This window comes from Hippocampus guttulatus, chromosome 10 (genome assembly GCF_054856545.1).
Source record: "Hippocampus guttulatus isolate MCC_2025c chromosome 10, RoL_Hgut_1.0, whole genome shotgun sequence".
NCBI classification, from domain to species: domain Eukaryota; kingdom Metazoa; phylum Chordata; class Actinopteri; order Syngnathiformes; family Syngnathidae; genus Hippocampus; species Hippocampus guttulatus.
In genome coordinates this window covers 13,177,685-13,204,089 of record NC_141270.1, presented here as the reverse complement: position 1 = coordinate 13,204,089, position 26,405 = coordinate 13,177,685, and the positions used below count along the sequence as shown (strand labels likewise).

Below are 26,405 nucleotides of genomic sequence, written 5' to 3'. Positions count from 1 at the left end.
TTGTTTGGTGCCTATTTGTCAGGATTCAGCTGGTCTCTCACAATAATTCATCTGGGACAGGCTCCAGTTTACATCTAATGAGGGGAAAAACAGCGTAGCAAAAATTCTACTGTATCAGTCGTTGGTGATGCATGATGTCACTTTGCCCTTTGGATTTTTCCTCTCCAAAGTTTCGTGACGACGTGTATCACAACATCCTCACGTCTGATTTGCCCAACCTGCTGGAGCACGGCAATATCACAGCACTCACGCAGCTGTGGGGCTCGGGGCAGATCTCCAACTTCGAGTATCTTACGCATCTCAACAAGCACGCCGGCCGCTCTTTCAATGACCTCATGCAGTACCCGGTGTTCCCTTTTATCCTGCGGGACTACACCAGTGAGACACTGGATCTGCAGGACCCGAACATCTACAGGTCAGTGCCGTCTTTGCTTGCGCTTTGGTAGGGCGATATCGACATGTACTGGTGTTCTTACTGTTCATCTATAATTGGGAGTATACAGCACCCTGGCTATTTCGACGGAAATGTACTGATATAGAATGTCAGTGTTTCGTGAGAAGACCTTTAGAGAAAAGTATCTTGTAATTTCAGTTGTCAACATTCAAAATTAACCTTATTATTGGTGGGAGAATACAAAATATTCTTTCAATTTCTGAGGCTTGTGTGATTTGGTGTTACTGAACCCCGGCCGTTTAATGTAAGGGGAAAAAAGGTTTAATTGCAAATAGCATGCATTTTCTTACTAGTGGGTTTTTTTTTTTTCGCGTTGGGGGATTTTGCTTTTATATGCAAGAAAGGCCTGTTACAAGGGTACGTTGATTGTTTTTTTAATTGCCACTGTCGATTCTGAACTTTGTATTATACTTTGTATGAACTGAAAAATCTATGATGGTTTTATTTAATAATATTCTCAGTACATTCTTTCCAGTGACCTTTCATCGTTTGCAAACAACCTGCGGAAAGATAAAACTTTTAAAATATTTAAACATTGAGATGTTTCAAACTTGTCATTAAAAAAAGATACGATGAACTCGAAGCTCAAAGATTAAACTTTGTGAATAAATGAATACATATTTACAAAATTGTAGCCTTTGTTCTTGTTTAGTTTACAATTTCCCACGTGTAGTCATAGAATATTTAGAAACGTCTCCTGAGCCTCTGCCGCTTTGATTGTTGTTTAGAATTCAGCGCAGTGCTCCTGGAAAGGAAATTGCTTCTCATGCTGGCGTGGACCAATATTTTTCAGCACCTTTGAAATGCGTGAACAAGACATAATAAGAGGAATTTGAAATGAAGACAATGTAAATAAAGCATCTAAATCAAAGTTTAAGACATTATTCATGGACTTTTTCAATACAGGCCTTATCCAATGTTTTGAATTGAGTAGATTAAGATTTGAGGACATGACTCCTCAGTCCTTTACCATTCTATTGTGTGTCAATTTCTACCCACTACATGCCCATTAAAAAAAAAAAAAAACTAAAATACATTTTATGATGAAAACTAACTTATTGTTTTGTGTTGCCACCATTCAGGAATTTGAGCAAGCCAATCGCCGTCCAGTCAAAGGAGAAAGAAGATCGCTATGTGGACAATTTCAGAGTTAAGACCTGTCCCGTGTTCATCACATGATTTGTTTTTTTCATGCTCAGTTTTGTTTGGGAAAAAAACTTTTTTTTTTTTTGTTTCTTTTGTTCTCTTCATGTAGTATTTGGAAGAAGAGTACAGGAAAGGCATTCGGGAGGATGACCCCATGCCTCCCGTTCAGCCTTACCACTACGGCTCTCACTATTCCAACAGCGGCACCGTTCTGCACTTCTTAGTCCGAATGCCGCCTTTTACCAAGATGTTTCTCGCCTACCAGGGTGAGTCACTGCTTTTAGCCTTGTCGCCAAGGATTTGCGTCTTTTACAGCATGTGGAGTTGAAACTAGCCCCGCAAAGTCTTCATGGTTCTTAAATAGCAACTTAATTTTTTGAATCTCACCCAGTGGTCTTGGTAACGCACTCATTCAAGTGGCCGCTATTGCAGCCATGAAAGGTGATTTTGTCCGTTATATTTGTCCTTCATTTCATCTTTTACTTTCTCATGCAATTCCCTTTTTAATTCATCCGATCTCTCTTCTGATCCTAAGAGATGTCTTTATGTGACTGCAAATGTATTCAGCAAGGTCATGAAAGAGCGCCGTTCCAATCGCTGAATTGAGTTTGTAATTAGATTGTCTTTGTTTTGAATCAGATCAGAGCTTTGATATCCCAGACCGGACGTTTCACTCCATGAACACCACGTGGCGTCTCTCGTCCTACGAGTCCATGACGGATGTGAAGGAGCTTATCCCGGAATTCTTCTATCTCCCAGAATTTCTGGTCAACAGAGAGGGTCATAATGTTCACGTTATTTTTTTATAAGCTGTAAATCTTCTTTCCTCAACATCTTTCTCAAAGCATGTTGTTTTCCTGAACAGGTTTTGACTTTGGGGTTCGTCAAAACAGCGAGCGGGTAAACCATGTGAATTTGCCTCCCTGGGCCCGGAACGACCCGCGTCTCTTCATCCTGATTCACCGTCAGGCGCTGGAGTCGGATCAGGTTTCCCAGACGCTTTGTCAGTGGATTGATCTGGTGTTTGGACTCAAGCAGAAAGGAAAAGCTGCAGTCCAAGCTATCAACGTCTTCCACCCGGCTGTGAGGATGCCTCATTTCATTGAATCGAAAATATCAGGACTGCTGCTTACGCCAGTTTCCTATTAACTTCCATAGACCTACTTTGGAATGGATGTTTCAGCGGTAGAAGACCCAGTTCAGAGAAGAGCTTTAGAAACCATGATCAAGACATACGGACAGACACCCAGGCAGCTTTTCAACGCCTCCCACATCAGTAGGGCCGGCCCCAAACTCATGATGGAGGGCGAGCTGCCGGCCGCCATGGGACTCCTGGTTCAGCTCGCCTTTAGAGAAACCAGAGAGCAAGCCAAGGAGATCACCTGTCCGGTAAGGAGCCTGCCGTGGATTGATTCATGGAAGTTTTATCAAGGCAGCCGAATGTCTGCCTCACGGTCAAAAATTCTGGATGTCTGCTTGGAACTTTCTGTGAGGGGTGTGCATGTATTCCCGAGCTAGTGTGAATCGCTCCCGGTAATCACTTTTTCTCCTGCATCACCACGTGATATTTATATATACAGTATATATATTTATTTATTTGTTTGTGAAGATTTTAAAACATAGTTGGAATAGCATAAACTAGGGCTGAGTCAAGAAAGGAATGCAGGCCATATACATCCTTCTTCGTGGCTTATTCCGGGCCACCAAGCATTTACATTTTCAAGTTCTGTGATATCTATAACTTAAACATTCATTTATTCATTCATTTTCCAATCCGCTTATCCTCACAAGGGTCGCGGGAACTTAAACATTCTTTCCCTGAAATTAGTTAATTAAAATGTATTCATTATTTGTTCATAAAATAACTGCTTAATTGATTGAATCAATTACACATTTTATATTTATTTCAAAGATGGTAAATTACACTTAGCAAACATTTTGTTACAAAATGTTTTAATCTGAGATGCAAGTAAACTTTTCTAGATGACATTTTAGCACCGATTCCGCCTTTGTCCTCATTTTTTTCTCGAGTACACCAGGTTTTCTGAGTAATAATAATAATGACAACAATAACATAATATGCAATATAGTGATATGTTTTGTGATATGGTGGAATTAGTTTTATAGCATCATAGCTCTAAATTACAACCCATGGTAAAATCTTTTGTAGCTTGAATTTAAAAACAAAAACGTAAAATATCTCAAAGACCTTATGTGCTGGAAATGGTTTAAGTCGGCGTAAAAAATATGATAGGGACACATAGAGTCATCTATTGTTTTGTGTTTTTTGTTATTGTAAAGTGTCCTTGGGTGTCTTGAAAGGCGCTTATAAATAAAATCTATTATTACTATTATTATCTCTGATTAAAAATTCAATTTTACCAGTGTTATGATAATTGCAATCAAATAAATTTGAATATTGGATGGATGGATGGAGGTTTTTCCTAGCAACACACTCTTTTTGTCCCACAGAGCCCACTGCCATGGATCAAAGGTCTGAAGTGGGGCGAGTATGTGGGGTCTCCCAGCGCTCCTGATCCGGTAGTATGCTTTAGCCAGCCTCATGGTGAGAGGTTTGGATCGCTGCTGGCTCTGCCTACGCGCGCTATCTGCGGCTTGTCGCGCAAATTCTGCCTCCTGATGATTTACAGCAAGGAGCAGGGTAGGCAGACGCACGCCTGGCACACAGTAGGGCTTATCCCTACATCCGGATGATTCAACACCTTGTGTACTGCGCAGGAGTTCGCAGCATGCACAGCACAGACATCCAGTGGTCGGCCATTTTGAGTTGGGGCTACGCCGATAACATACTGCGGCTGAAGAGCAAACAGAGCGAACCACCCATCAACTTCATTCAGTGCTCCCCGCTGCATCAGGTGATCATTAGAGAACAATTGCACCTTGGCCACTGTCCAGTTAGGTGCCTCATTTCCTCCATCTCACGGCCCGTACACCTCCAGGTGACCAGCTGCGCTTGGGTGCCCGATGGCTGCCAGCTATTTACGGGAAGCAAGTGTGGAGTCATCACCGCCTACAGCAACCGCTTCACAAGCGCCACGGTAGGTATCCATGGCGACGTCTCCCTCTAAGCCCTCCGCCTCCACATTACAACATCACAGGCGCCCCTCCTCTTCATCTTTCTCTTCTTTTGAGCGCCGTGCGGCGCTCATACGCTCAGTCTCATTAGTCACATCACAGTTGCCCTTAAAACACATTTCCAGAGCCTACAAGTGGGATTAAAGGGTTCAAACATGGATTCTTGTTTTCCCCGCTTTCTGATTTGTCGTTTTAAGACACTCCATGGCATCGGTGGGCAAATTATGGCCCGGGGGACATATGCAGCCATCTCCATTTTTTTTAATCCACCCAATAGAGTAGGGGTGTCAAACTCATTTTTATCGCAGGCCACATCGTAGTTACGGTTTGCCTTGGAGGGCCGTTTTAAATTTCGGGAAACCATATAAATGTTTAATCACCTCCACATATTACATGCACAGCGCATAACAAATTGATGGATAACTAATTTAAAATCAGAAGTCAAGAATAATGACTGTTATTGTGGATTACATGTGACAATTTGAAATTTTGGTTCAGACTTTAGCAAGCATCATGGAACTTGACATGCTTGATTTGCTTTCGCAGGCCACAAAAAATGATGTGGCCGGCCAGATCTGGCCCCCGGGCCTTGACTTTGACACCTTTGCAATAGAGCATTGACATTACCAAGAGACTTTTAAGATTTGTTGCATTAATTTAGGTGGGGGGGTCCCCTAAAATGGGTAGTTAAAAAGCATTTTATGTGTCATATGCCCAATGTAAGCACTGATTTTCTCTAATGTGTCTCTGTCGCTGAGCAGTCGGAGATGGAGGTGGAGTCCCAGGTTCACCTGTATGGACACACGGGGGAAGTCACCAGCCTTTTTGTTTGCAAACCTTACAGCATCCTCATCAGCGGCAGTACAGACGGTACCTGCATCCTCTGGGATCTCAACAGGTCAGCATGGTGCTGATCGAGGCCTAGGCATGCCTCTTTAGTTGTATGTGTGTGATAAATCAGATCATTTTTCCTTGTGTTCTGTTCCAGGCTCTGTTACGTGCAAAGCCTCACTGGCCATAAAAGCCCAGTGACGGCTGTTTCTGCCAGTGAGACCACAGGCGACATTGCTACAGTTTGTGACTCCGGTGAGGCATCAAATAGCGAGCTTCCACAGGTTGACCAATTGAAGCTCGGTCATTTTAGAACCACTAGACTGGTTTGAAATACAGAGGATCATCATGTTGCTATGGAGTTCTCTTTCTACGGCAGCGACGCAACTTGAAATCAATGTCATAGTTTGCTTCTTTTTTTTTTTTGCCGTAAAAGTAACATTCTCTCTGCTGCTTGTGTGTGTTCAGTGGGCGGAGGGAGTGACCTTCGCCTGTGGACTGTTAACGGAGACCTTGTCGGTCACGTGCACTGCAGAGAGATCATTTGCTCCGTAGCGTTCTCCAATCAGCCGGAGGGTGTATCGGTCAACGTCATTGCTGGCGGGCTCGAAAATGGCGTTGTCAGGTGAGGTTTCTTTAGATTTTTTTTTAATGCGTTTCATATTGTACAGACACTACCCCACTCACGAATATGAGAACATTCGGCCCTGCAAACACTGTCTTGTTAGTTTGAATATTGATTGCAATACTTCGGGAAGTCCCAATTTTGAGTTGTGTGCCTTCAGTTTCGTACAATGTTTTGCTGCAACCTCTGCCGGGCGCCACCAAAGTCTATTTTGACACATTCATGCCATGTCATCCTCCATGCGTATGGTGAGGTCGCAGACAGTCAAAACCCGACTGGTGTGTTCGGAGCTGTTCAGACTGAGACACATCCTGTCCAAATCTGATATGAAACTACCTTTCGAATTTGGCTTCAACCTGTCTTTGCAAAAAAAAAATAAATACATTTTTATAGTGTAATTAACTCAACTTTATTCCTTTAGCACTTCCGTAACAACTGCAGTTGTAACAAATAAATGTAGCTGTAATTAAGAGTAGTCGCAAAATAATAATAATAATGAATATTAATTATCTCTTATTATTATTACAATTAATAGCACTAATTAAGCTGCAATACCACACAACCTGTCGTACATTTGCAGTGATGTGTGCCTTGAAGGGGCGTGGCCTACTGACATTAGGTGCTGTCTTCAGTCAGGCTGGTCCGTTACCATGTGGAATAGTTCAGTTTGAGCTTCTTTTCCTTGGTCCTCACAAGTGCTTTCATTTTGTAGTTGTGTGGCTGTTTAATAAATGGCTGAAAGTGCTGTGGCGACTGTAGAACTTTGTTTTTTCACTTCACTTGAGCGACACCCTATCTGATGCTTGCTCACACTTTCTACCTTAAAAATCATAAAATAGGATCACGATATAGCAGAGAAACACCGTAGTAACAATAGAAATATGGCAAAGCAACAACTTACAACGTTTGAAAATGCAAACACCTTCGAACGTAATTTGTTTGTATGTGGGGTCGTGTCTTTACTCACTTTCATCGTATGTGTTTAGACTTTGGAGCACGTGGGACTTGAAACCAGTGAGAGAGATCACCTTTCCCAAGTCCTGCAAGCCCATCATCAGGTAGCGTGTTACGCAGCCTTACGCTTCATAGAAATCTCCCCAAAGATTTGCCGTGACAAGCAACTTGTTTCTGTGTGCCTCAGCCTAACATATTCTTGTGACGGCCACCACCTGTACACAGCCAATAGCGAGGGCACTGTCATGGCCTGGTGTCGGCGGGACCAGCAGCGCATGAAGCTGCCCATGTTCTACTCCTTCTTAAGCAGCTATGCCGCAGGCTGAGTGTGCGTGTGCGTGTGCACCCGCGCGCAGTTGAGAGATGGTTACTGCCTTGGAGGTGTATCCTCACTTCCACCTCAGCAAGAGAAGCTGCTTCTCACTCCTCCTCCCCCCATGGAGAGAAACAAATGACAGCCGCCACACCCTGCTGGACTTTTAAGTTGAGCCCCCCCCACACACACACACATACACATTTCCAAGGAGGGGGGGTCGTCTTGGCTGCAATAGACACTTTATTTTTCGCATCATCTGTTATTTTCCTTGTCTGCTGTTCATTTTTCCCTGTTAAAGCTGCTAGCATGGCTAAAAAGCCAATTATTGTCCTCCAGGCTTGCGACTTGTCTCAATGAACAAGAAAGGACGGGCCACCGTGTTACTACTGCATGCCACAATGACGCTTGACTGTGCAGAGGTGACACGCTCCTTGAAATTGACCTTTTTATTCGTTGTGGAATGTTGATATCGCTTTTATTTATTGGAAATTGTCTGCAGGCCAGCGTACTACATGCAACCTCTAACGACGCCTTTAACAGCATAGACATCTTTCCCTCCTGAATCTGAGCCTTTTTTTTTTTTTAAACCTTCACATAGGAGTGAATTGTCATCTCCGTCCCGATCCTCCTATCTGCTCTCGAACAGGTGACCAAATGTCTCCCTTCTTTCATGCAGCTATATTATTTGACATTCCCTCACTACTTTGCTGCACTTTTACTTTGTCCATCATCGTGGTCGAAATAGCAGTCACGGCACTTTCTGCTTGCCCAACCATTGTTTGACTTCATGTCAAGCCAATCATCTGTTTCATCTGCAGAGAGCAATATCAAATTACATGCAATAGGTCCTCATTTTTATTATTGTAACTTTTGACTTTCGAGCCTGCTGCGACGATGTCTTGCTTTTCACTCTTCTATACAAGAAAGGGAATATTTGTTGATGAAGTCTTTTCTCCTTGTAATGTTACTCTTAAGGTGTTTCCTCCTTATTTGTGCCACCACTGCATAGGACCACCCTTTGTTTACTTTCTCCTTGAATGTACATTTATTTCCATGATGAAAAGTTTTACGAGAATGTGTGACAGGAAAGCTGGATGGATGATCTGATAGAACTTTTTTTTTGTGTGCGCTGAAACAGACAAAGTATTTTTCTCTCGATAAACTTGAGCTATGCATAAATGAAGTTGCCTGGATGGTGTTGGATGTCATTGACCTCACTGGCCTGATTGTGCAGTTTCGACTGTGTTTGAAAGGTCATGTTTTATTTTGTATGTCTATGTGCGAAGAAACCAAGTGATGAGCGTATGTGTGTGTGTGTGTGTGTGTGTGTATATATATATATATATATATATATATATCATTTATTTTTTTAAGAGTTATTTCACCACCTTGTCCTATGTATTACTTTCTTGGTGCTCATCTTGGGGTGTCAGGCTCAATTGCTTAAGGGCCTGACATTTAAAAGGTAGTCAAAGTTGCTGGTGAAGCAGGATAAACATTTTTTGAGCAGTCGAGTACAGGCAATGCTTTAGTAGTTTAGTGGTACATAACACTGCCTATCCTGAAGAGGGTGTAGGTTTGATCTTTTGACCAGATTCTCAACTCAACTGTATTTATAGAGCACTTTAAAACCGCCATCGCTGTATACAAAGTGCTGTACATGGAGCAAATATCATTCATACAATATATAAGAGAACTTGTGAAATATTCAAAATCCATGTGTTACAGTAATAGGGCTGAGTGAAAACCCAGGAACACTACCTAAAGGGATCATCTGGCAAAAAAAAGTCTCATTTTTCCACTTAAAAATTGTGCATTATTTGAACAGGAAAATTATATCTTCAGGGGGGGAAAAAAATCCGCACACGTAAATAATAGCACTCATTAAGATGTGCTAAATATATTTAGAATTGAATTTTTGTGCTCAAATAATTCTTACATACAAACCTGCCAATATTCAGCCCAATCAAGTGTCCCTTTAAGTTTGAATCATCTCTCATTATAGTCATTTTAATGTCACATTTTAGGAAGTCATGGTGCAATCAGATTAATATGCAGGACACTGCTTCAAGAAATGTACTTTAAATCTAAGTTCCTGGGGACGCAAATGGCACCGATTCGGTAGAATGCCCCATATACAGTAATGGTTAATTACAGTAGCGAAGTCATTGTACTTCGTTGCTTCCACCCCTTGAAGACAATTGTATTGGCTGCATGTTTGAGGTTGACATTTAAAATGTGTGTACATTTCCCATTGTTCCCATGAGGGGGGCGGAGACCTAATATCAAATCTCAAGTAAAGGAGAACAAATTGGGGAAGCCTGCAGCTGCTTTTCATGTCTAGTGCTGCGACGAGGATCCATCGTTGGTGCGTTCAGGGTCAGCGTCCACTGTGGGAGAACGCGCACCCCTTAGCTCCTGCCTCACACGGCACCGTGAGTCTCGTCGTCGTCACACGGTGGTGTCCCCCCTTTCGCTAGCATCTTTCCGAGCCCCAGCCGCGGTACTCCTCATTTTTTTTCCCTTCCTCCTTCCTCGCACGACTCGCGTCACGCAGCGGATCTGCCGAGGCCACGTAGCCGCGTTCCTTCGGCGGGATCCACCGCGACGAGGCTGGACAGGTTCCTTCTAGCTTTTGACATTTGACAGATCCTCTTTGTGTGTGAGTGAGTGTGACTGCGTGTGCCTGTGTGAGTGGTGTGTGCGTGTGTTTTGGGTGGAGTCAACCCGGAATTCTCCAATTTGGAAAAAAACACGATCAGGTAAGCCTCTACATCACTGATATTGAGGCAGCATGTCCATTTTTCTCCTGCTGTTTTCTCTCCAGACAGGCCTGCCCCTCGAGTCTATCGAAATGCCGCTCATGTTTGCGGTGTTGTGTTTTGAAATCAACGACACGGTTATCATTAATAGGGAAGGGGGGAGGAAGAAGGGAAGCCTCAGTGGGGAAAGGCCCAGAACAGAGAGCTTTGGCATTGCTTTAGGGGTGAAAAATAAAAAAATAAATCAAAGCACCATTTTGAGTCTCCGGCTGCGATCATCATGACCAAAATATTAACATATGAATGTATTAAACAGCACCGCGCCCATGATTATAAAAGGTATTTGTAATCAGGTGTCATTTCCTGGGGATGGTGTTGCCTACGACGTCATGATTTGGGGTGTGGTGGTGGGGGGGGGGGGGGGGCGTGTCTGTAAAAGGAGCAAGACGATGCAATAATTTCATACTTTCTCAAACAGAATTACACATGGAGTGGCCAGAACATTTCTACAAACCACTGTTAAAATGCAAAGTATTATGATGTAAAAAAAAAAAGAAAATAAATTTAAGGTAAATAATTTCACAACGTTTTCCCAGTTTTAATGGCACCTGACAAATCACATTCAAATTCATGTTGCATGGGGTCATCACACCTGTCACTGTTTTGGAGAGCCTCTCATTATCTCCAAATTAAATTAAAGCTGTTCTAGTATGCTTTTCCTGCCATTTTTTCCCCCACGGCACCAGCGAAGGCGCGCAAACCTTTCAATGTCATTGTTCAAATGTATCAGTCAGGAAATTGATGCAAAATAATTTTCAAGCCATTAACTTTACCATGAGGTGCCACGGTAGTCGACTGGTTAGCACCTCCAAAGACGGCACTTACTTGGCTCCATCCATAGCACTGCCAATCCCATTTTGAGTGGTGATAACCTCACCAAGTATTGTCATAGACAACATTCATATTACATATACAAAGACGTCTCCTTGAGTATGTCGACGCCGCAGCCGTATTGGATGTGGCAAAGTGAAGCTAATTGTGATTATGCTTCCTCCTTGGAGGAAAGCATGCGCGAATCCAGAACATTTCAAAAAAGAGGCAAAAAAAATTGTATCAACAATTCTGATAAAGAAGAATTCCTGTCACTGTGCTGTCCAGTGTAAAACCATGAACATTTGACTGCGTAGCGAGGCATAGAAGTTACATCAATGGTTCTGACGCTGTTGGGGCAGCCTGTGCCGATTGTAGGAAAGTCTGCTGCTTTGTAGCCTGCTGGGCCACAACAGTATTTAGCGCTTCGGTGTTAAGTGGCCCACTGCTGTATCCATGCAGTGACAACATGAACTGGTGGTCATAGATAGGTTCAGCACTGTTCTGCTGAGGTGATACAAAAGAGTTCGCTGGTTTAGATGCCGTGTTTAATCCTAGTTTGATGCAACTATTGTGAGCCAAAGCAGACATGGGTGCCGCCATTTTATCTAGTCCATCGCACTATTTTCAATCACACACCTATCACTGCTGCTGTTAGATTTGTGATGGGATGAGAACGATGGGGGTCGTTTTTTTAAAAAATTGATTCAGGAGATTGTGGCTGTGTCCAAATTCACAGACTGCATCCACTTTGCTGGCTGCCTGATGTCACATTGGGCGCAACTTGACCGCACGTGGTTTTCCAAATTATCGAAACACAATTCGCAGGCTATGTCCTTCAACGCCTCGGTACAAATGGACTGTCTGCCCATGACTCAAACATAATTTTTTTTGTAAAGTGCTAATTGTTGCACTCACCCAATCCTCTGTGTTTTGGAGGGGTGACACAATGAAAGATAGCATCGCCAACAACAGCACAGCAAGCATCTCCCAAGCCAGGAAAGCCGTGGAGCAGCTCAAGATGGAGGCCTGCATGGATAGGATAAAGGTATGTCACTTGAAGTGTGTTTGTCTTCTTTTCTCATGTCATCTTTGACACTGGAACACATGAAATATGTGTTTGTGTGCTTCATGAATGTAGCTAAACTGTTGATCGGCTTGAATAGTGGTCGTGATTTGGGATTGGCAAACTTTGCTGAATGTAGCCTAGGCTACCATAGCCTTTCAAAAATTGTGTGACAATTATTTGTTTTAGTGGGAGCACATTTTCAATTATTTTGGAGTTAAAAAAAAAAAGTTAATATTTTGTTTGCAACCTATTTCCAAAAGCGGTCTGTAATTGAGCCCGTTCTACATTCTGCCCCACTGTGGGGTATTTTTTAAATAATCACCAACCCCCAAACTACGGCCTAATGGTAAGAAGAGCTGTATGGAGTTTTGTTGAATGTGCACCTTAGTGTAAACTGCCAGCGTTATTTGAGTTTGGTGATGTGTCCACTTGAACGCACCACATACAAGGATCGACATGCTGGTTAACAAGTGTAATTCGGGGCCTGGTGAAGTCCTGCATCCATGAGTGAAAATTCAAATGCTGTTTTTGTCGGGAGCTATTGTGCGCGGCACAGTTCAGTCTCTATTTTAGACTCGGGGCTCAGCATGCACTGTGCATACTCGTCATGGTAACAAAATAGGTCCTCAGCATTATGTATGTGGGGCGGAGTTTGTAATGGGTAGTCTGGGCTATCTAAATGAAAACGTGTTTCAGATATATGTAAGACACCTGAGAACAGTTTTGAATTGTAAAAAAAAAAAAAAAAGTACAGAATATGTCTCCTTTAAGACCATGTTAATGGTTGATGTTTGAGCCCTTGGTGGTCTTAATCATCCCAGAGACAAATCCTTTTCAAATGCTTATGATAACCATGGCCATAAAGAAAAAAAATCCTGTGGTATTGTTTTTAATTTTGTGGAGTGTGATGGAGAGACTTTAAAGTTTGCGTCATGAAGTCGTTCATTATGCCCGCCGCGTGCTCTGAGAAAGATTTCCCCACAGTGAAAGAGAGTTTGCTCACATCAGCATGGCAGACAAGGCTGGAAGACCGCCACCTAGCTCCATCGCTAGCTCCATCGCTGCTTGTCGTTCTTGATCCATGCTCAGCGCTACTAAAGCTGCTTGCCAGCAAGAAAATCCTCCCTGCATAAAAATATCCTGTTCGCCTCTCTTATCCAGCGTATCATAAAACTTGGAAAAAACATGTTGCTGTATTTATTCAGTTTTGAGTTTTACTCAACATTCGACGTTAAAAGATGCAATTTTAATTTTCATTCATTGTCATGTGACCTGTGAGCAGTAGTGGGAAGTACCGGTAATGGATTACAATACTTTGTGACTGTACCTCAATAGATTGTTATGGTATCTGTATATTACCTGATCATTTATTGTTCTGACCAGTGACCATTCGTACTTGTGTACTTAGTATAGATCATGGTCTTTACTTTTTCTCACTGATGTGGTGGAGTACAATCCGTATTTCTACTTTTACCAGACTTTGTACTCAATCACAATAGTGAGACAAGTTGTTGACATGTCGTCGTAATTGACGCGAGTTACTGCTGATTTAATGCAACTTTAACAAACTCAACAACTCACTTCGACTGTTGTTGTCCACAACCCGTGGCAGTGGCTTGGCATCGTGCAAGGCTCGCTCGACACATTTAAGCCCCCCTGTTTGAACAAAACATTCTCTCTGATATAAGACCAGTGATTCGTAGTGTTGTACGGTTGCTTCCCTGGTACATGAAAGAGGCACTGCCTAAGTACACTTTAGCTTGATATAACTTTCACTACATTTGAATTTCATCTCTGAGAACTGTGGTTTTAAACTTTTTAAATAATCTGCTACATCAGTGACTCTCAAACTTTTCACACAAAGTATCACCTACAAAAAATGCTTGGCTCACCTACCACAATAATGAACAAAATTGAAATACAGTAGCATTGTTGGCCTAAGTGTTCATCAAAAATGAGACCATGTTTGATTCCTCTAAAGCACAGGTGTCAAAGTCAAGGCCCGGGGGCCAGATCTGGCCCGCCACATCATTTTATGTGGCCCGCAAAAGCAGCTCAAACAAGTCAACTTCCATGATCCTTTCTAAAATTTCTACCGAAATTTTTCCTTCTAAGCATTTTCTTGTTATCAAACCCCTCATGACAGTAACTTAAACAATAATTGAATCAACAGTTATTCTTGACTTCTTAATATGGTTTCAGTCATAATGGCCCTCCAAGTGAAATGGTATCTAAAATGTGGCCCGCGCCAAAAACTCGAACAACAGTGCAAGCAGACACGTTCGTCCAAGCAGCCACAATCCATTCGCAAATTGTGGCGTAACTCGCCCGGCGCTACCTCTCACTCTTTGTAAAGTTGTGTTTGCCATCGATCATTCATTGTTCCCATGCCGCTCGCAACTTTACTTTGAACGCCCGGTTGATGCCGATGTCCAGCGGTTGGAGTTCTTTAGTCAAGCCTCTGGGAATAACGGCAAGCTCAGAGTTCATTTGCTTGACTTGGTTTTTCACCGCTGCTGTGAGATGGGCACGCATGCCAAAAGCATAACCGATGGCTTGAAGTTTGAACTGAGCTACGTAGGCGTGTCTCTTTGTAGAATTTATTTTCGGGGGTTCTTAGAAACCAAAACCGAAGTTGTTTTGCAACAATGCACATAGCCACACTCTATACAGGTGTTGGTACCTGCTTGTCGCGTCCCTTTAGCGTCCACTTACACGCCCACCCTTCCCTGATTGGCGGACTTCTTCCCCGCATGCCTGTCACTCACGTCTACCTTTTCTCGCTCTTTCTCTCCATATATGTACATATACACGCCCACCCTTCACTGATTGGCCGACTTCTTTGCCGCATGCCAGTCCACAGTCACTTCCGCCTTTTCTCTATATAAACAGCGTGTCGGCTGTCAGTCAGGTTTTGGAACTCAGCGCATAGACAAGACGCTCCGCATCATAAGGCGTCCTGTCCATTTTGGAGAAAATTTTAGACTTTTAATGGCGCCTTATAGTCGTGAAAATACGGTAAATGTAAGTGGCTCAGGAGCTTCTCTGCTTAAACTACTCCCCATGCGACCCAGCTTCGCATAAATGGAAGAGAATAAATAATCCATCCATTTTCAGCAGCACTTATTTCTACTTGTTTGCGGGTGAGCGAGACCTGATCAAGTGCAAAAATGGAAAGAAAAACTGTGCCTTAATACTGATTCAATTAAAATGTGTTACACATAATTTTGAATAATATTGTACCACAACTGTTTGAAAACAAACGGTTTGAATTAAATGTGTCAAACTTAAAAGTTACATACAACCAAACTTGTAATTAGGCAGTGATACTTCTGGGTACCCGTAGAGGGAGCCCGTGTACTTCTCAAATCACTGTATAAGTATAAATTTTCTTTTTGTACATTGAATTGCAGTATAAAGGTCCAAGCTGTACATACTGTTACAGCGACATCACAAAAATATTGTTTATTTTTTTATTTTTTACAAATACAACTTTTTTTTAATGAACACTTATGCCTACTATGCTACTGTATTTTAACGTTGGTCACGATGGCATACTGTACTTGGAAAGCTCTTTTTTTTCATGTGGTACTTGCTGTTAAACATTTGAGAACCACAGAGACAAACACAAATGATGCGTTTGTATACAGTAGAATACAAGCGCAGGTCAAGTCACAAGTGCTCTCATTCCCTGAGGTTTCTAATGGGAGGAAAATAAATGATTTTTTGACAATTTCTGACGATGGGCTATTTTCAGTTGCATCGCATCTCCACTTTGTATTTTTGTCATCTAATAGCTTGTGAAGTGGAGGGCATACATGAATAAAGAGCCGAGGCAGAGCAGGAAGCATTGTTGGCGATGTCTGCTGGCTTCTTTCGATTTAATTAAGGGACGTGACGAACTAGCGTGCGTATCAGTGACAAGAGCGGGCGCCTCATTGAGGGACCTTCTCATTAATCGCTCAATCAGCCAAAGGAACGTGAACTGTGTTAATTAGAAGGACACTTCCCGGATCGCGGAGCCGCAGTGTAATTACCAGCCAGTCTGGACCTTAAACACACACGCACGCACGCACGCACACACACACACACGCACACGCACGCACTGTCTTTCTCAGCAAAAAAAAAAAAATAATAACCTTCCTAAATTTGCACTATAATTCACTTTGACTATCAAAGTAATTCTGCACTTTATTTACAGCGCAATGAAAGTCTATAACATTCCCTCTTTATAGAGGCAGGATACTACCACGATAACTAAATTAGGTCATCTTAGGCAGTGTTTCCTAACCGTTACTGAGCCAAGGCACATTTTTTTACTGCCAGTCGCAGGGAACATATAGGAAGAAAAAAAACATTCTCACTCACATTCTCATCTCTGAGCTATTTAGAGGATTCAGTAAATCTAGCATCCATGTTGTTTGGATTATGGCAGGAAGCCAGAGTGGAGAAAACCAACACAAGCACAGGAAGAATTTATACAGTCTTAAATCGGGATTTAAACTCAGATCCTCCAAACTGTGAGGAAGATGTTCTAACCACTCGTTTGTTGTGTTTGCACACGTCTGTTAAAAGTGAGAGAGAAACAAAAACGTACAGTATGCATAACCTATGTTCCCCAATATTAACTTTAAAATTGCACAACTTTATTCTCGTCAAATTATATATCTTTTTGGAATGCTCAGCCTATATTATCATATAATCACAGATTTTTAAAAAAATCTCACCATTCAAGGTAACATTTATTTGCAAATTCTAAACATGTTTTTCTCGTCATATAACTGTTCTCATAAAAACAACACTTTTCATGCAACGTTAATCCTGCATTCTCATGTGTGGACTTGTTTCTTTGAGTTAAGCATTGAAACTTTATTCTTGAAGAACTGTGAATTTAGTCATATTACAACTTGAAACTCGTGACTTTTCATGTAATATTGCTTCTTCATGTATTGTTACGGATTTCCTCTCATAATGTTGTGACTCAATTTACCATATTTTCTGCACTATAAAGTGCTTCGGATTATAAGGCGGATCTTCAGTAAATGGCCTATTTTAAAAAGTATTTTCATAATAGGGTGCATTGCATTATGCGTGCATAGAATAAACCGATACGCGACAATAGTGGCTGCGGTTGCGCTATGCATCCACTAGATGGTGCTATGCTACAGGAATACAACACAAAAATAATACAATGCAGCTTTATTTATACTGAGCCTTCACAACCGCTAGAGCTGCAACAAAGCCTTTAGAATTGGTCACAAACGCGGACATGAAACATATAAATACACATGCATTACAAAACAATGAATGAAAAACAAAATCTATGAAAACAATTGATTCAACAAAAAGGCACAGAGACCCCATGGGGGCACATCCAGAAAAGGTTAAATATCCTTGGAAGTTTTGCTTGTCTCCTTCTTCCTTCGTTTAGTCTGTAGTGAACTATGCTTTTGGTATTATATTTGTTTCAGAATGGCTGCGCAGAGCTCACAAAGTAGTTGTCTGTTTGAATGTGTGTTGGCGAATGCACATGTCAATTAGTGTTGGGGAGGACCCTTGTAGGATACAATTGGTTCCTGCTAATAATCCCCACTAGATATCATAGGACCAACCTGAACACATAATAAAGATTAGCAGCAACATGACGTTACCATCACCCTGGCCAAGTTGTGATTGTAAAGGTGAAATATTGTTGCTTTTAAGTCCATAAGATATTACAATGGCGTATAGCACAAGCTGCCCTATTATCCTGAATAGGGCAGTAAGGTTGTAAACACTCTGATTAGTTGACATTTAATAGCTGTATTGATCTTCCTCTCTGCTGTGTCTCAAAGAAGGGGGGGAAAAAAATCCCAGTCGGGCTCACAGTTTGTGCAAATTGTTTTGGAAAGTTGTGACTTGTCACGTCCAGCAAAGAAAATGTCACCTGTTCTCTGCAGTAGGGAACCGAGGGTGTGTTGCGATGACATATCGACTTCTCATCTCGCTCAGTGCAAAAGTCAGAGGAGCTCGAGAGCAGAGGTGGCGTTTCAGCCGCATAAATAAGAGCAAAGATGAATTGACAAGAAGGGAGCTTGTTGCGGGAAAATGGATTTAATGGTGCTGCTTTCAGTGTGTTATTCTGTATTACAGACTATTCATTCCTAGATGAGGTATTGGACAAAGAGTGGCAGTTTTCACATGTGTCCAGGAGAAGCCACAACATTAAGTATGCATGCATTATTTAAAGCAGTGATTGCCAACCACTGTGCACCACAAATAATGCATCTTGGTTCATCTGTCTATGCCAGCAACATGTAGTGAGACGCAAAATAATTAAATGCTCTTCCACTCGGTGGAAGAAGGTACATAAGTATGGTAATCTGTTTTTTAGGGCTGAACAATTAAGCAAATTCAAATGGTGTTGTAGAAGACTGCAAAGGCTGTGGGAAAAAAAAATCGTTCAGTCCGTTGGATTTATGTGTAGTTTATTTATTTGTATAGCGTCTCAATAACTTCAGCGCTTTAAAAAAATGCAGGCGAAGGGCCCTATTTTTATTCTCAGCGCAAGTCTACCACAAAGCGTAGTCTAACCGAGCGCATGGATAGAGTTTTCCCTCGTCTGAAAATTTGCTCGACTTTGCACAAGTAGTCTTTGGCGTAACGTGGCGTTTGCACCCTTGTTCACCATTGTTGGATGGAACGTAGCCAGCCCGAGCAGCATCCTTCATTGGGATCAAAAGCAGGGTAGTTTCAGCGCATGTAGTGTTTGACATTGCAGAAGCAAAAATTGATACGCAGGAGTCCATGCATGACTTTGGCACGTGAACTGCAAGATCTCCCCTTGCGGATGATTCGTCAGCCATGTGTGTAACATGGGTCTTTGGAGACCAGACCGACTTGCACTTGCACGACTGTGGGTTGATGAGTGACCACTCCTCCCTGACAGGGGTGCTATTCAAATATTTTTAAGATCATAATGATTATAATTTGTTCAATAAATTGATCTCTACAGTGATTCAGAGGGGCATATTAAATCACAATCACAATAGTGAGGGAAAAGAATTGCAATTATATAATTTTTCAAAATCTTTCAGCCCTAGAGTCCATCCACTTTTTGTGCCATTTTTGTTTGATGATGAGACTTGATATTTTTGTATCAAATATTCTGCCTTTTACAACTATAATAATGCTCAGTTTTGAATGACGCTGTATGAGTTGTATTAATTTAGCAGTGTGATTTTTTTTATTGTGTTGCCGTTTGTGTTGGTGTCGAACTGCACTGCACCGTAATGAGAGGGTCAAAATATTAGAGACAGGTGTCACCTATTTAAACGATTTCATTGGCTATCATTCGATGTGAACAAAGACAATTTCCCAGTTTGTGCTTTCGCTCCTCCTCAAACATTAAATAGAAACAGCATCATCTTGTGTGATGGTAGAAATAGTGCGGTAGTAATAATCTGTATAGAAGCGCACGCACAGAGCGCTCATGTGGTTTGCATGAGTTGTATGGAGCCCATCAGTCAGGACATTAGATGTGTGTGTCCTCCATGTGGATGTCGGCGCCTTCCTCATCTCGCTGATGCAGCTGCTCCTCTTTGCCGACCCCCTCCAGAACGTGCCACTCAGATCGGCAGTGGAAACCTGCATGTGCATCCACTCTCTGCACGCTGCCGCTTTCTAATGTTGAGTCACTTTTCCATGGGGATGCAATGCAACGCCTCAGGGCCAGACGTGTGTTTTGATCCAAATAACGCACCAAAGAACCTGTGGTTAGAGGACACCACGTTTGTTACGCACTCTGCACAATTGACTTTACAGGTCCCTTGCCGCACTTATTTATAATTTATTTATTTCATCGTTTATTTATTTGTCATCTTTGATGTCATTTCCTCTGGCGTTCAAGATAATTTGGGTTAAAAATGCCCATGTTGCCATTTTCAAGCTATTTTCGTCCTTAACGCCTGGCATGTAAGACAGTTGAATTTCTGATGAATGTTCCATATGTAAATGAGCTTTCCTCTGACTGGTGGTTGCCAATATGTCAGCGTCTTGTGGCTGCCATGTCTCGGCATTTGTGGAATCATGGCCGGCCACGGTGCACTCAAGCGGCCATGGCAAATGGAAAATTTTGCCTCTACCTCCGAGCTGCCACTTTTACCTCAACGGCGACGCCTGGCCAGAACACCCCCTGCCCTCACATTCAATCGATGTTTACCACACAGAGTATGAAAAAGAACGACAACAGTATGCCATGCGCTGTCATCTGTGTCTGCCTAAAAATATCCATATTTCGAAGAAACAGCATATGAAGGTGCAAAATGTAATGATCCGGGGAATAAAAACAGCCAGTCAACCATAATTAATAGAGGTGTAAAAAAAAAAAGGGTTTGAACAGTATGTTTGTGTAAACCATGCATCAAATCGAATCGTTCCACTTTGAAATATATTGCCGTTGTTTTTGTGTTTTATTGTGCTGACTGTTTTTATGTTATGAATTTATTATTTTAACCGTCTTTGGTATTACATGTCAGATTTTTACTTCATGCACAGCACTTTGTATGCAGCTATGGTTGTTTTTAAGATGCTCTATGAATAAAGTTGAATTGAACTGCCATTTTGTCCTTTTTCCTTCCTTCCTTGCTTCTTGAGCCGGGATTCGAACCCAGAGCTATGAGTCAGACATATGAACCGTTCATCTCTTTATAATATGAATCATTCATTCATCCATCCATCCATCTTCTGATCCGCTTAATCCTCACAAGGGTCGAGGGGTGTGCTGGAGCCTATCCCAGTTGTCTTCGGGCAGTAGGCGGGGGACACCCTGAACCGGTTGCCAGTCAATCGCAGGGCACACAGAAACGAACAACCATTCGCGCTCACACTCACACCTAGGGAAAATTTGGAGTGTTCAATCAGCCTGCCATGCATGTTTTTGGAATGTAGGAAGAAACCGGTGTACCCGGAGAAAACCCACGCACACTCAACACAGGAAGGCCGGAGCTGGAATCGAACCTCTGCACTGTGAGGTCGACGCGCTAACCACCGGGCCACCATAATACAAATCAGTCTTACTGACCGTAATCCATGTTGGTCACATTGTTTAGAAGAAAGCTTTTGCATCTCTATACACTGCTTGACCTGTCAGTCAGCCATACTTTATGACAGATGGACGACAATTGTGTCCCATGGCGGGAGGTTTGTGGTATATCAGCCTAGTCATAGAAGAGGTTGTACCCAACATGCTCCTATCTCTTTTAATAAAAGCCTATGGATGTTGTATATAATATTTAAATTATACCAACTGCTGTCAGGCTGCTGAATAAAAAATAGCAACAATAATATTTAATAATTGAATGATGTGGAAAACAACTGTAAATAGCACTGCGATCTATCCATTTTGTATTTATATTGCACTTAATTGGACGGTGTTTGTTTGTTTTTTCTTCTTCTTTCTGCCTACATTCTTGCTGCTGGAGGCTGTAAATTTCCCCAGTGTGGGACTAATAAAGGATATCTTATCTTATCTTATCTTATTTATTCATTTATTTTTTCCCAGGGTCGAAACACATCAAAAATCAGACAACAGAGATGAATGAAACAACTTCACCATTAATATTTATCCCACTCATCTAAAACTAGCTATAACATACCGTTATTTCACTTGTTTAATCTTGGGTTTGTGAGTAGTGGGCCAGCTGCCACTGGTCAAAGGCAACAGAACTGGTTTGAACTCGAAACCATGCTTTTCAAATTGTAAACATCAAGTTGCACTTCAGTTAAATGCCACGGTGGTTTCACTTTTTTTTCAGTGTTCGTTCTTATCTATCGCTATCAACAGGTGTCCAAAGCCGCCGCAGACCTGTTGGCTTACTGCGACGCCCACATACGCGAGGACCCTCTCATTGTGCCCGTGCCGGCCTCCGAGAACCCATTCCGGGAGAAGAAATTCTTCTGCGCCATCCTCTAATGAGCCGCATGGCAAGCGCCGCGGGCTACGGGCGCGGCGTCGCCTGCCTTCTTTGTCTTCACCACACCTGAAGCGACTTGCCACGGGCGTCCACTCCGGTTTAGCCGGGTGGACCCTGGTGTCGGTCGGCTCCGTCCTGGCGGCTGAGGGGATTCTACAGGGGGGGCAGTCTTGTTCAATAGGTTTGTTAATGCTTTGTTATTAGAGAACCGCCTTGCTCAGTGCTTTCATGCGGTGAGTTTTTTCTTTGTTTATTTTTATTTTATTTTTTAAAGATCCTTTTCTTTAGCAGCGCTCGGTCCGAAATTCCCTCAGGAAACAAAAGTGTGCCCAGTCAACATCTTTTCACCTTCCATCGTCTTGAAACGTCAGTGCCTTTCAGCGTGCGAGCTTCAAAGTATCTGCTGCAGCATGCACTGAAAGCACCAGTAAAACATGACACCTGGCTCATTTCACTAATGAATTGTTAGCCGAGAGCCCTGAACAGCCATCTACTGCATAGTGTGCAGAGTAAAGTGTTTTGGTGAGATGCAAGCGAGCAGGCAAGCAAGCTAATCTGTTTGTTCAAGCGACACAACTTGATCACTGTGCAAGCCTTTTAGTCCAAATGAAGTAATAAACCTTCCCCACCACGCCCTGATGTGTTTTACCTTTGCTTTTTTTCCTTCCATTGATGCTTCAATCCGTCTTTCATCACATCGTGCGGCTTCCAATTGGAAAACTTTCCATTTGCGGGTTGCGGGATGTCAAATGTTTCCTGGGCACGTTTCCTGGCTCTTTGTTTGACCGTTTCAGAGTGAACAGCCAGGCCTTTGACATTAAAGCCAAAACGGAGGCCTGCATGTTCCTCTGCTCCCCTATTGACCGCCGCCTCTGCTTACGAGCGGCCGTCGGTCTTTTTCCGGTGTACAGTAACGTTTCGGTGCCAATCCTTGTGAGAGCAGTGTTATCGTCACACTGCGCACTTTCTTCTTGTTTGTTTGGTTGATTTGGAAGAAAAAGCACACTGTCTCCTTTACATGGTATATAAATAGCATTTACAAATTTTTATGATGAATTGTCAATGATTGTTTATTATTATTGTTATTATCAGTCGTATTATTGAATATTTGTTGCACAGCACTGACTGCTACATGATGTGTTGTGTGCTACTAGGCTTGTATGATACCTACAGTTGTTCATTATTTACAAAACATGCAGTTATTCTTAATATGTGAGTTTTTTTAAAATAGATAACACAAAGGGTATTAAATCTGTGAAATGTGAGGTACTTTCCTCTTGGTACTTGAAGAGTCGTCGTATTACTGATCCAATTTACAGGAATGATGAAACCATCGAATCCGCTGTTTTCAGGAGAATCATTTCTAGATTATTATTCTTTATCTATGAAATCCTGAGACTAGTCTTGGGGTGTCTTCACTGACCTGAGGATTGTGCCAAATTTTCGACAATAAACGCAATGGCGAAGGATGAATTTTGCATGGTTTTATCCAAACTAGAGAGAACTGTTATGATGTGAAAGATTGCCTCTCTGCTGACTTTCCAGGAGGCTGCTCTGCAAATGTAATCACACCTGAGGTCCGATATGTTGACAATGTGCAGCTGTATTCTTAAATGGTATTCTTGTTTTTGTAAAAAGAAAAAAAATGCATTTAATTCGGAAGCTTTGTAAATCCTTTGATGGATGAATTAATTAAAGACGTACATCAAATGGGACTCATGCATTTTTTTTAATGGCCACAAGTGGGCCACTCCATTGATTACAGAAAGACTAATTCCATGCATAAGACTTTTTTCATATTCCTGAATTTGCATGCCTAACCCTAATAAGAATAACAAGTTAAAACCCTCTTAGGGCAGGTGATGCAGATTTGTAACAGCCAAGTACCTTTACTTTACCTGTCGCAAGAACTTATTTTGAGCCTGAGAGGGTTAAAAATGGATGACCTTTTCATGTGATTGATTCTGGGCCTGGGGAAGCAATCTTAGTATAAAATGAAATTAGGAATTAAGATTGTGTCAATCCATCAATCAAGCTCCCCGCGTCTTATTTGCACACAGCAAAAGGATGATAACTTGTTAATGACAGACACGAGCGGAAAAAAAAACCCAGTCTTGTGGATGAAACATTTCCCCCAAAGAATTTATAGCTTGCTGATGTCAGCGATAACGTCCTGATTTGTTTCCACTATTTCTGTCATTCTCGTGGCATATGGATTTATTATCTCGGAAGTCACAAGTGTTTTATCAAGCGGTGAACCAAGAGCTGCTGTTCATTGTGACAGCGCAGATTCATTCAACCATGGGACTGCCAATGTTGAACGCACGCTATTGCTCAAGCTCCCATTTATTCGTTTTTTGAAAATATAGGAAATATTTACATTCATCTTCTACAGTCCGGCTGCTGCCTCCTTAAACATTTTTAGTACTGAAAAAGGTTAACCGTCAGAGGAAAATCGAATAACATGGTTACCTTGTGATTATGAAATGTAAACTTAGAGCAGTGAGAGACTCCTGTGTCCACCTAGGAGGAGGCTGTCTTGACATAGAAAGACACGGCAAGATATATTCCCGGATGATGTCGTGCATGGCAATAAGTACATTTTTAAAGTTTCGTAAAACTTTCAAGCCACATTTTTCTCGCTGATTTTAACCCTTTCGGGGACAGCGGTTACCACAGTGGACAGGTTACAGGTCATCATTATTTGTGCATGAAAGGGTTAATTCCATACTGTAAGGAACAGAATGTGGATTTGATTTTCTTTGAATGAGAACAATGAACAGTATTGGACGTTTTGTTGTACGCACTTCAAATTATATATTTTTTTTACCATGAGATGGGCCTTGTCACTTGTACAGCATTTCAGAAACTGAACTCAGGATCCCAAATAATATCAGCTATGTCTCAGCCAAAATGTGATTTTATTTTTCATAGATATAATCAGTATGACTATATTTCAGCAGGAAAATACAAAGAGTCAAAGGCGGGACCACTATCTACAAACTCGAACAGTAGATGTCAGACAGAGCTAAATGCAGAATGAATGATCTTTGTCAAGAAAACTGTGCAGCAGAGAGAAGATGAGTCATGTTAATATTTATATTTCTGAATTCATGTTTATATTAATGAATGTGAACACAATTACACAATGCGCAGGAAAGTAAAAATCTCCAGGGCAGTCGGTTCTTACAGTTAGAATTGGTGCCAGCTCATTGTTGTTGGACTTGCGCAGCAAGCCCTCAAAGTGTATTCAAATTCTATGAAATAGTGATGCCTATATGATTAATATGATAAGATTAATCATATAGGCTTCCTGCTGGGTGTTTTCAATTTTGCCATTGAGATCAGATAAAAGAAGCTCCCCACCTGCATTTCACATTACATGAGTGCCGTGCTCTTGAAAATAACATTTGCGCCTCAAATCAAGTCAACGAAGAGCATAACAGTGTGGAGGCCGTCGCTCGTGGTGGCCCTCACCCCCACTACTGGACAGCAGCCGTCAGACAGTCAGATATTTGTTTCAAACATCCCTGTCCACACATGTTCCGTTGAACTGATTTATCTGCAACATTCTGCGCCCATCCTTTTGAAAGTCTTAACTTGACATGGGTGTTTTCACAAGGAGAAATTTACTAGTTTACATGGAGTTCATTCTGCACAAATATTGCCCTAAACGTTGAATACATAATAGAAGACATAACATGAAACAAAAAAGTACTTTTGTGTGGTAACATTTTTATTATCATTCAAAGATGATTTTTATATTACTGTAATCAGTTCACACTGTTAGCAAAGCTATGGGAGCACGTTTTTTGACACCTTAGAAGCCATTCCTAGGTAGTGTGGTGTTTAATTTTATAAATATAATAATTTAATACAATTATTTTAATATGTTACTGGAATTAATATATTAGTTTGTAAAAATGCTGTTGCTTTGACAACCTAACCAAGGATTCCCAACCAGTGTGCCGGGGCACATTAGTGTGCCACGAGAGCTCTAACGGTGTGCCGCGGGACCTTATCAGCTTTCACTTCATTGGTGACAAAATAAATACAGTACAGTAATGTATCTGTCCATCTATCTATGGGGGCAATTTACAGTATGTTGACAGAAAGTACAAAAAAAAGATCTTCTATTAGATTGCAAAAAGTATGACATTGACATATGTATCCTCAATTTGTGAACATTTTGTTTGGTGGTGTGCCGTGTGATTTTTTGAAGTTAAAAAAAGTTCCTTGGCTCAATAAAGGTTGGGAATCACGTTTTTAAACCTTTTTTATTTATTGCTACGTACGCAGCTTCACTGTAAACTACAAGTTCCACAATGC

At 41.7% G+C, this 26,405-nt stretch overlaps 2 protein-coding genes across 5 annotated transcripts in view; both read left to right on the top strand.

Annotated features, from left to right (window-relative positions):
- Window positions 1–8,615, top strand: part of lyst (lysosomal trafficking regulator) — a 57,953-nt gene extending 49,338 nt beyond the window's left edge. For all 4 annotated transcript variants that reach the window (XM_086121786.1, XM_086121785.1, XM_086121784.1 and 1 more), the window contains 14 exons: window positions 171–415; window positions 1,537–1,603; window positions 1,710–1,866; window positions 2,240–2,380; window positions 2,466–2,683; window positions 2,759–2,989; window positions 4,073–4,262; window positions 4,340–4,476; window positions 4,561–4,659; window positions 5,458–5,594; window positions 5,685–5,782; window positions 5,996–6,152; window positions 7,139–7,210; window positions 7,294–8,615. In XM_086121786.1, coding sequence (XP_085977912.1) covers window positions 171–415; window positions 1,537–1,603; window positions 1,710–1,866; window positions 2,240–2,380; window positions 2,466–2,683; window positions 2,759–2,989; window positions 4,073–4,262; window positions 4,340–4,476; window positions 4,561–4,659; window positions 5,458–5,594; window positions 5,685–5,782; window positions 5,996–6,152; window positions 7,139–7,210; window positions 7,294–7,432 — 2,088 coding nt within the window. In that variant the 3' untranslated portion in view covers window positions 7,433–8,615. The remainder of the gene's footprint in view (window positions 1–170; window positions 416–1,536; window positions 1,604–1,709; window positions 1,867–2,239; window positions 2,381–2,465; window positions 2,684–2,758; window positions 2,990–4,072; window positions 4,263–4,339; window positions 4,477–4,560; window positions 4,660–5,457; window positions 5,595–5,684; window positions 5,783–5,995; window positions 6,153–7,138; window positions 7,211–7,293) is intronic.
- Window positions 8,616–9,376: 761 nt separating this feature from the next.
- On the top strand, window positions 9,377–23,791 carry gng4 (guanine nucleotide binding protein (G protein), gamma 4). Its single transcript, XM_086122395.1, has 3 exons — window positions 9,377–10,184; window positions 11,994–12,102; window positions 21,947–23,791. The coding sequence occupies exons 2-3, from the start codon at window positions 12,004–12,006 to the stop codon at window positions 22,073–22,075; spliced, it is 228 nt and encodes a 75-aa protein (XP_085978521.1). The 5' UTR covers window positions 9,377–10,184; window positions 11,994–12,003; the 3' UTR covers window positions 22,076–23,791.
- The last annotated feature ends 2,614 nt before the right edge of the window (window positions 23,792–26,405 follow it).

What these genes read in the sequence shown, in the direction of transcription:
- gng4 (XM_086122395.1), top strand. Translation starts at nt 12,004, where the DNA reads ATGAAAGATAGCATCGCCAACAACAGCACAGCAAGCATCTCCCAAGCC. An exon ending in CCTGCATGGATAGGATAAAG is followed by an intron (nt 12,103 to 21,946) that starts GTATGTCACTTG and finishes CGCTATCAACAG; the next exon opens with GTGTCCAAAGCCGCCGCAGA.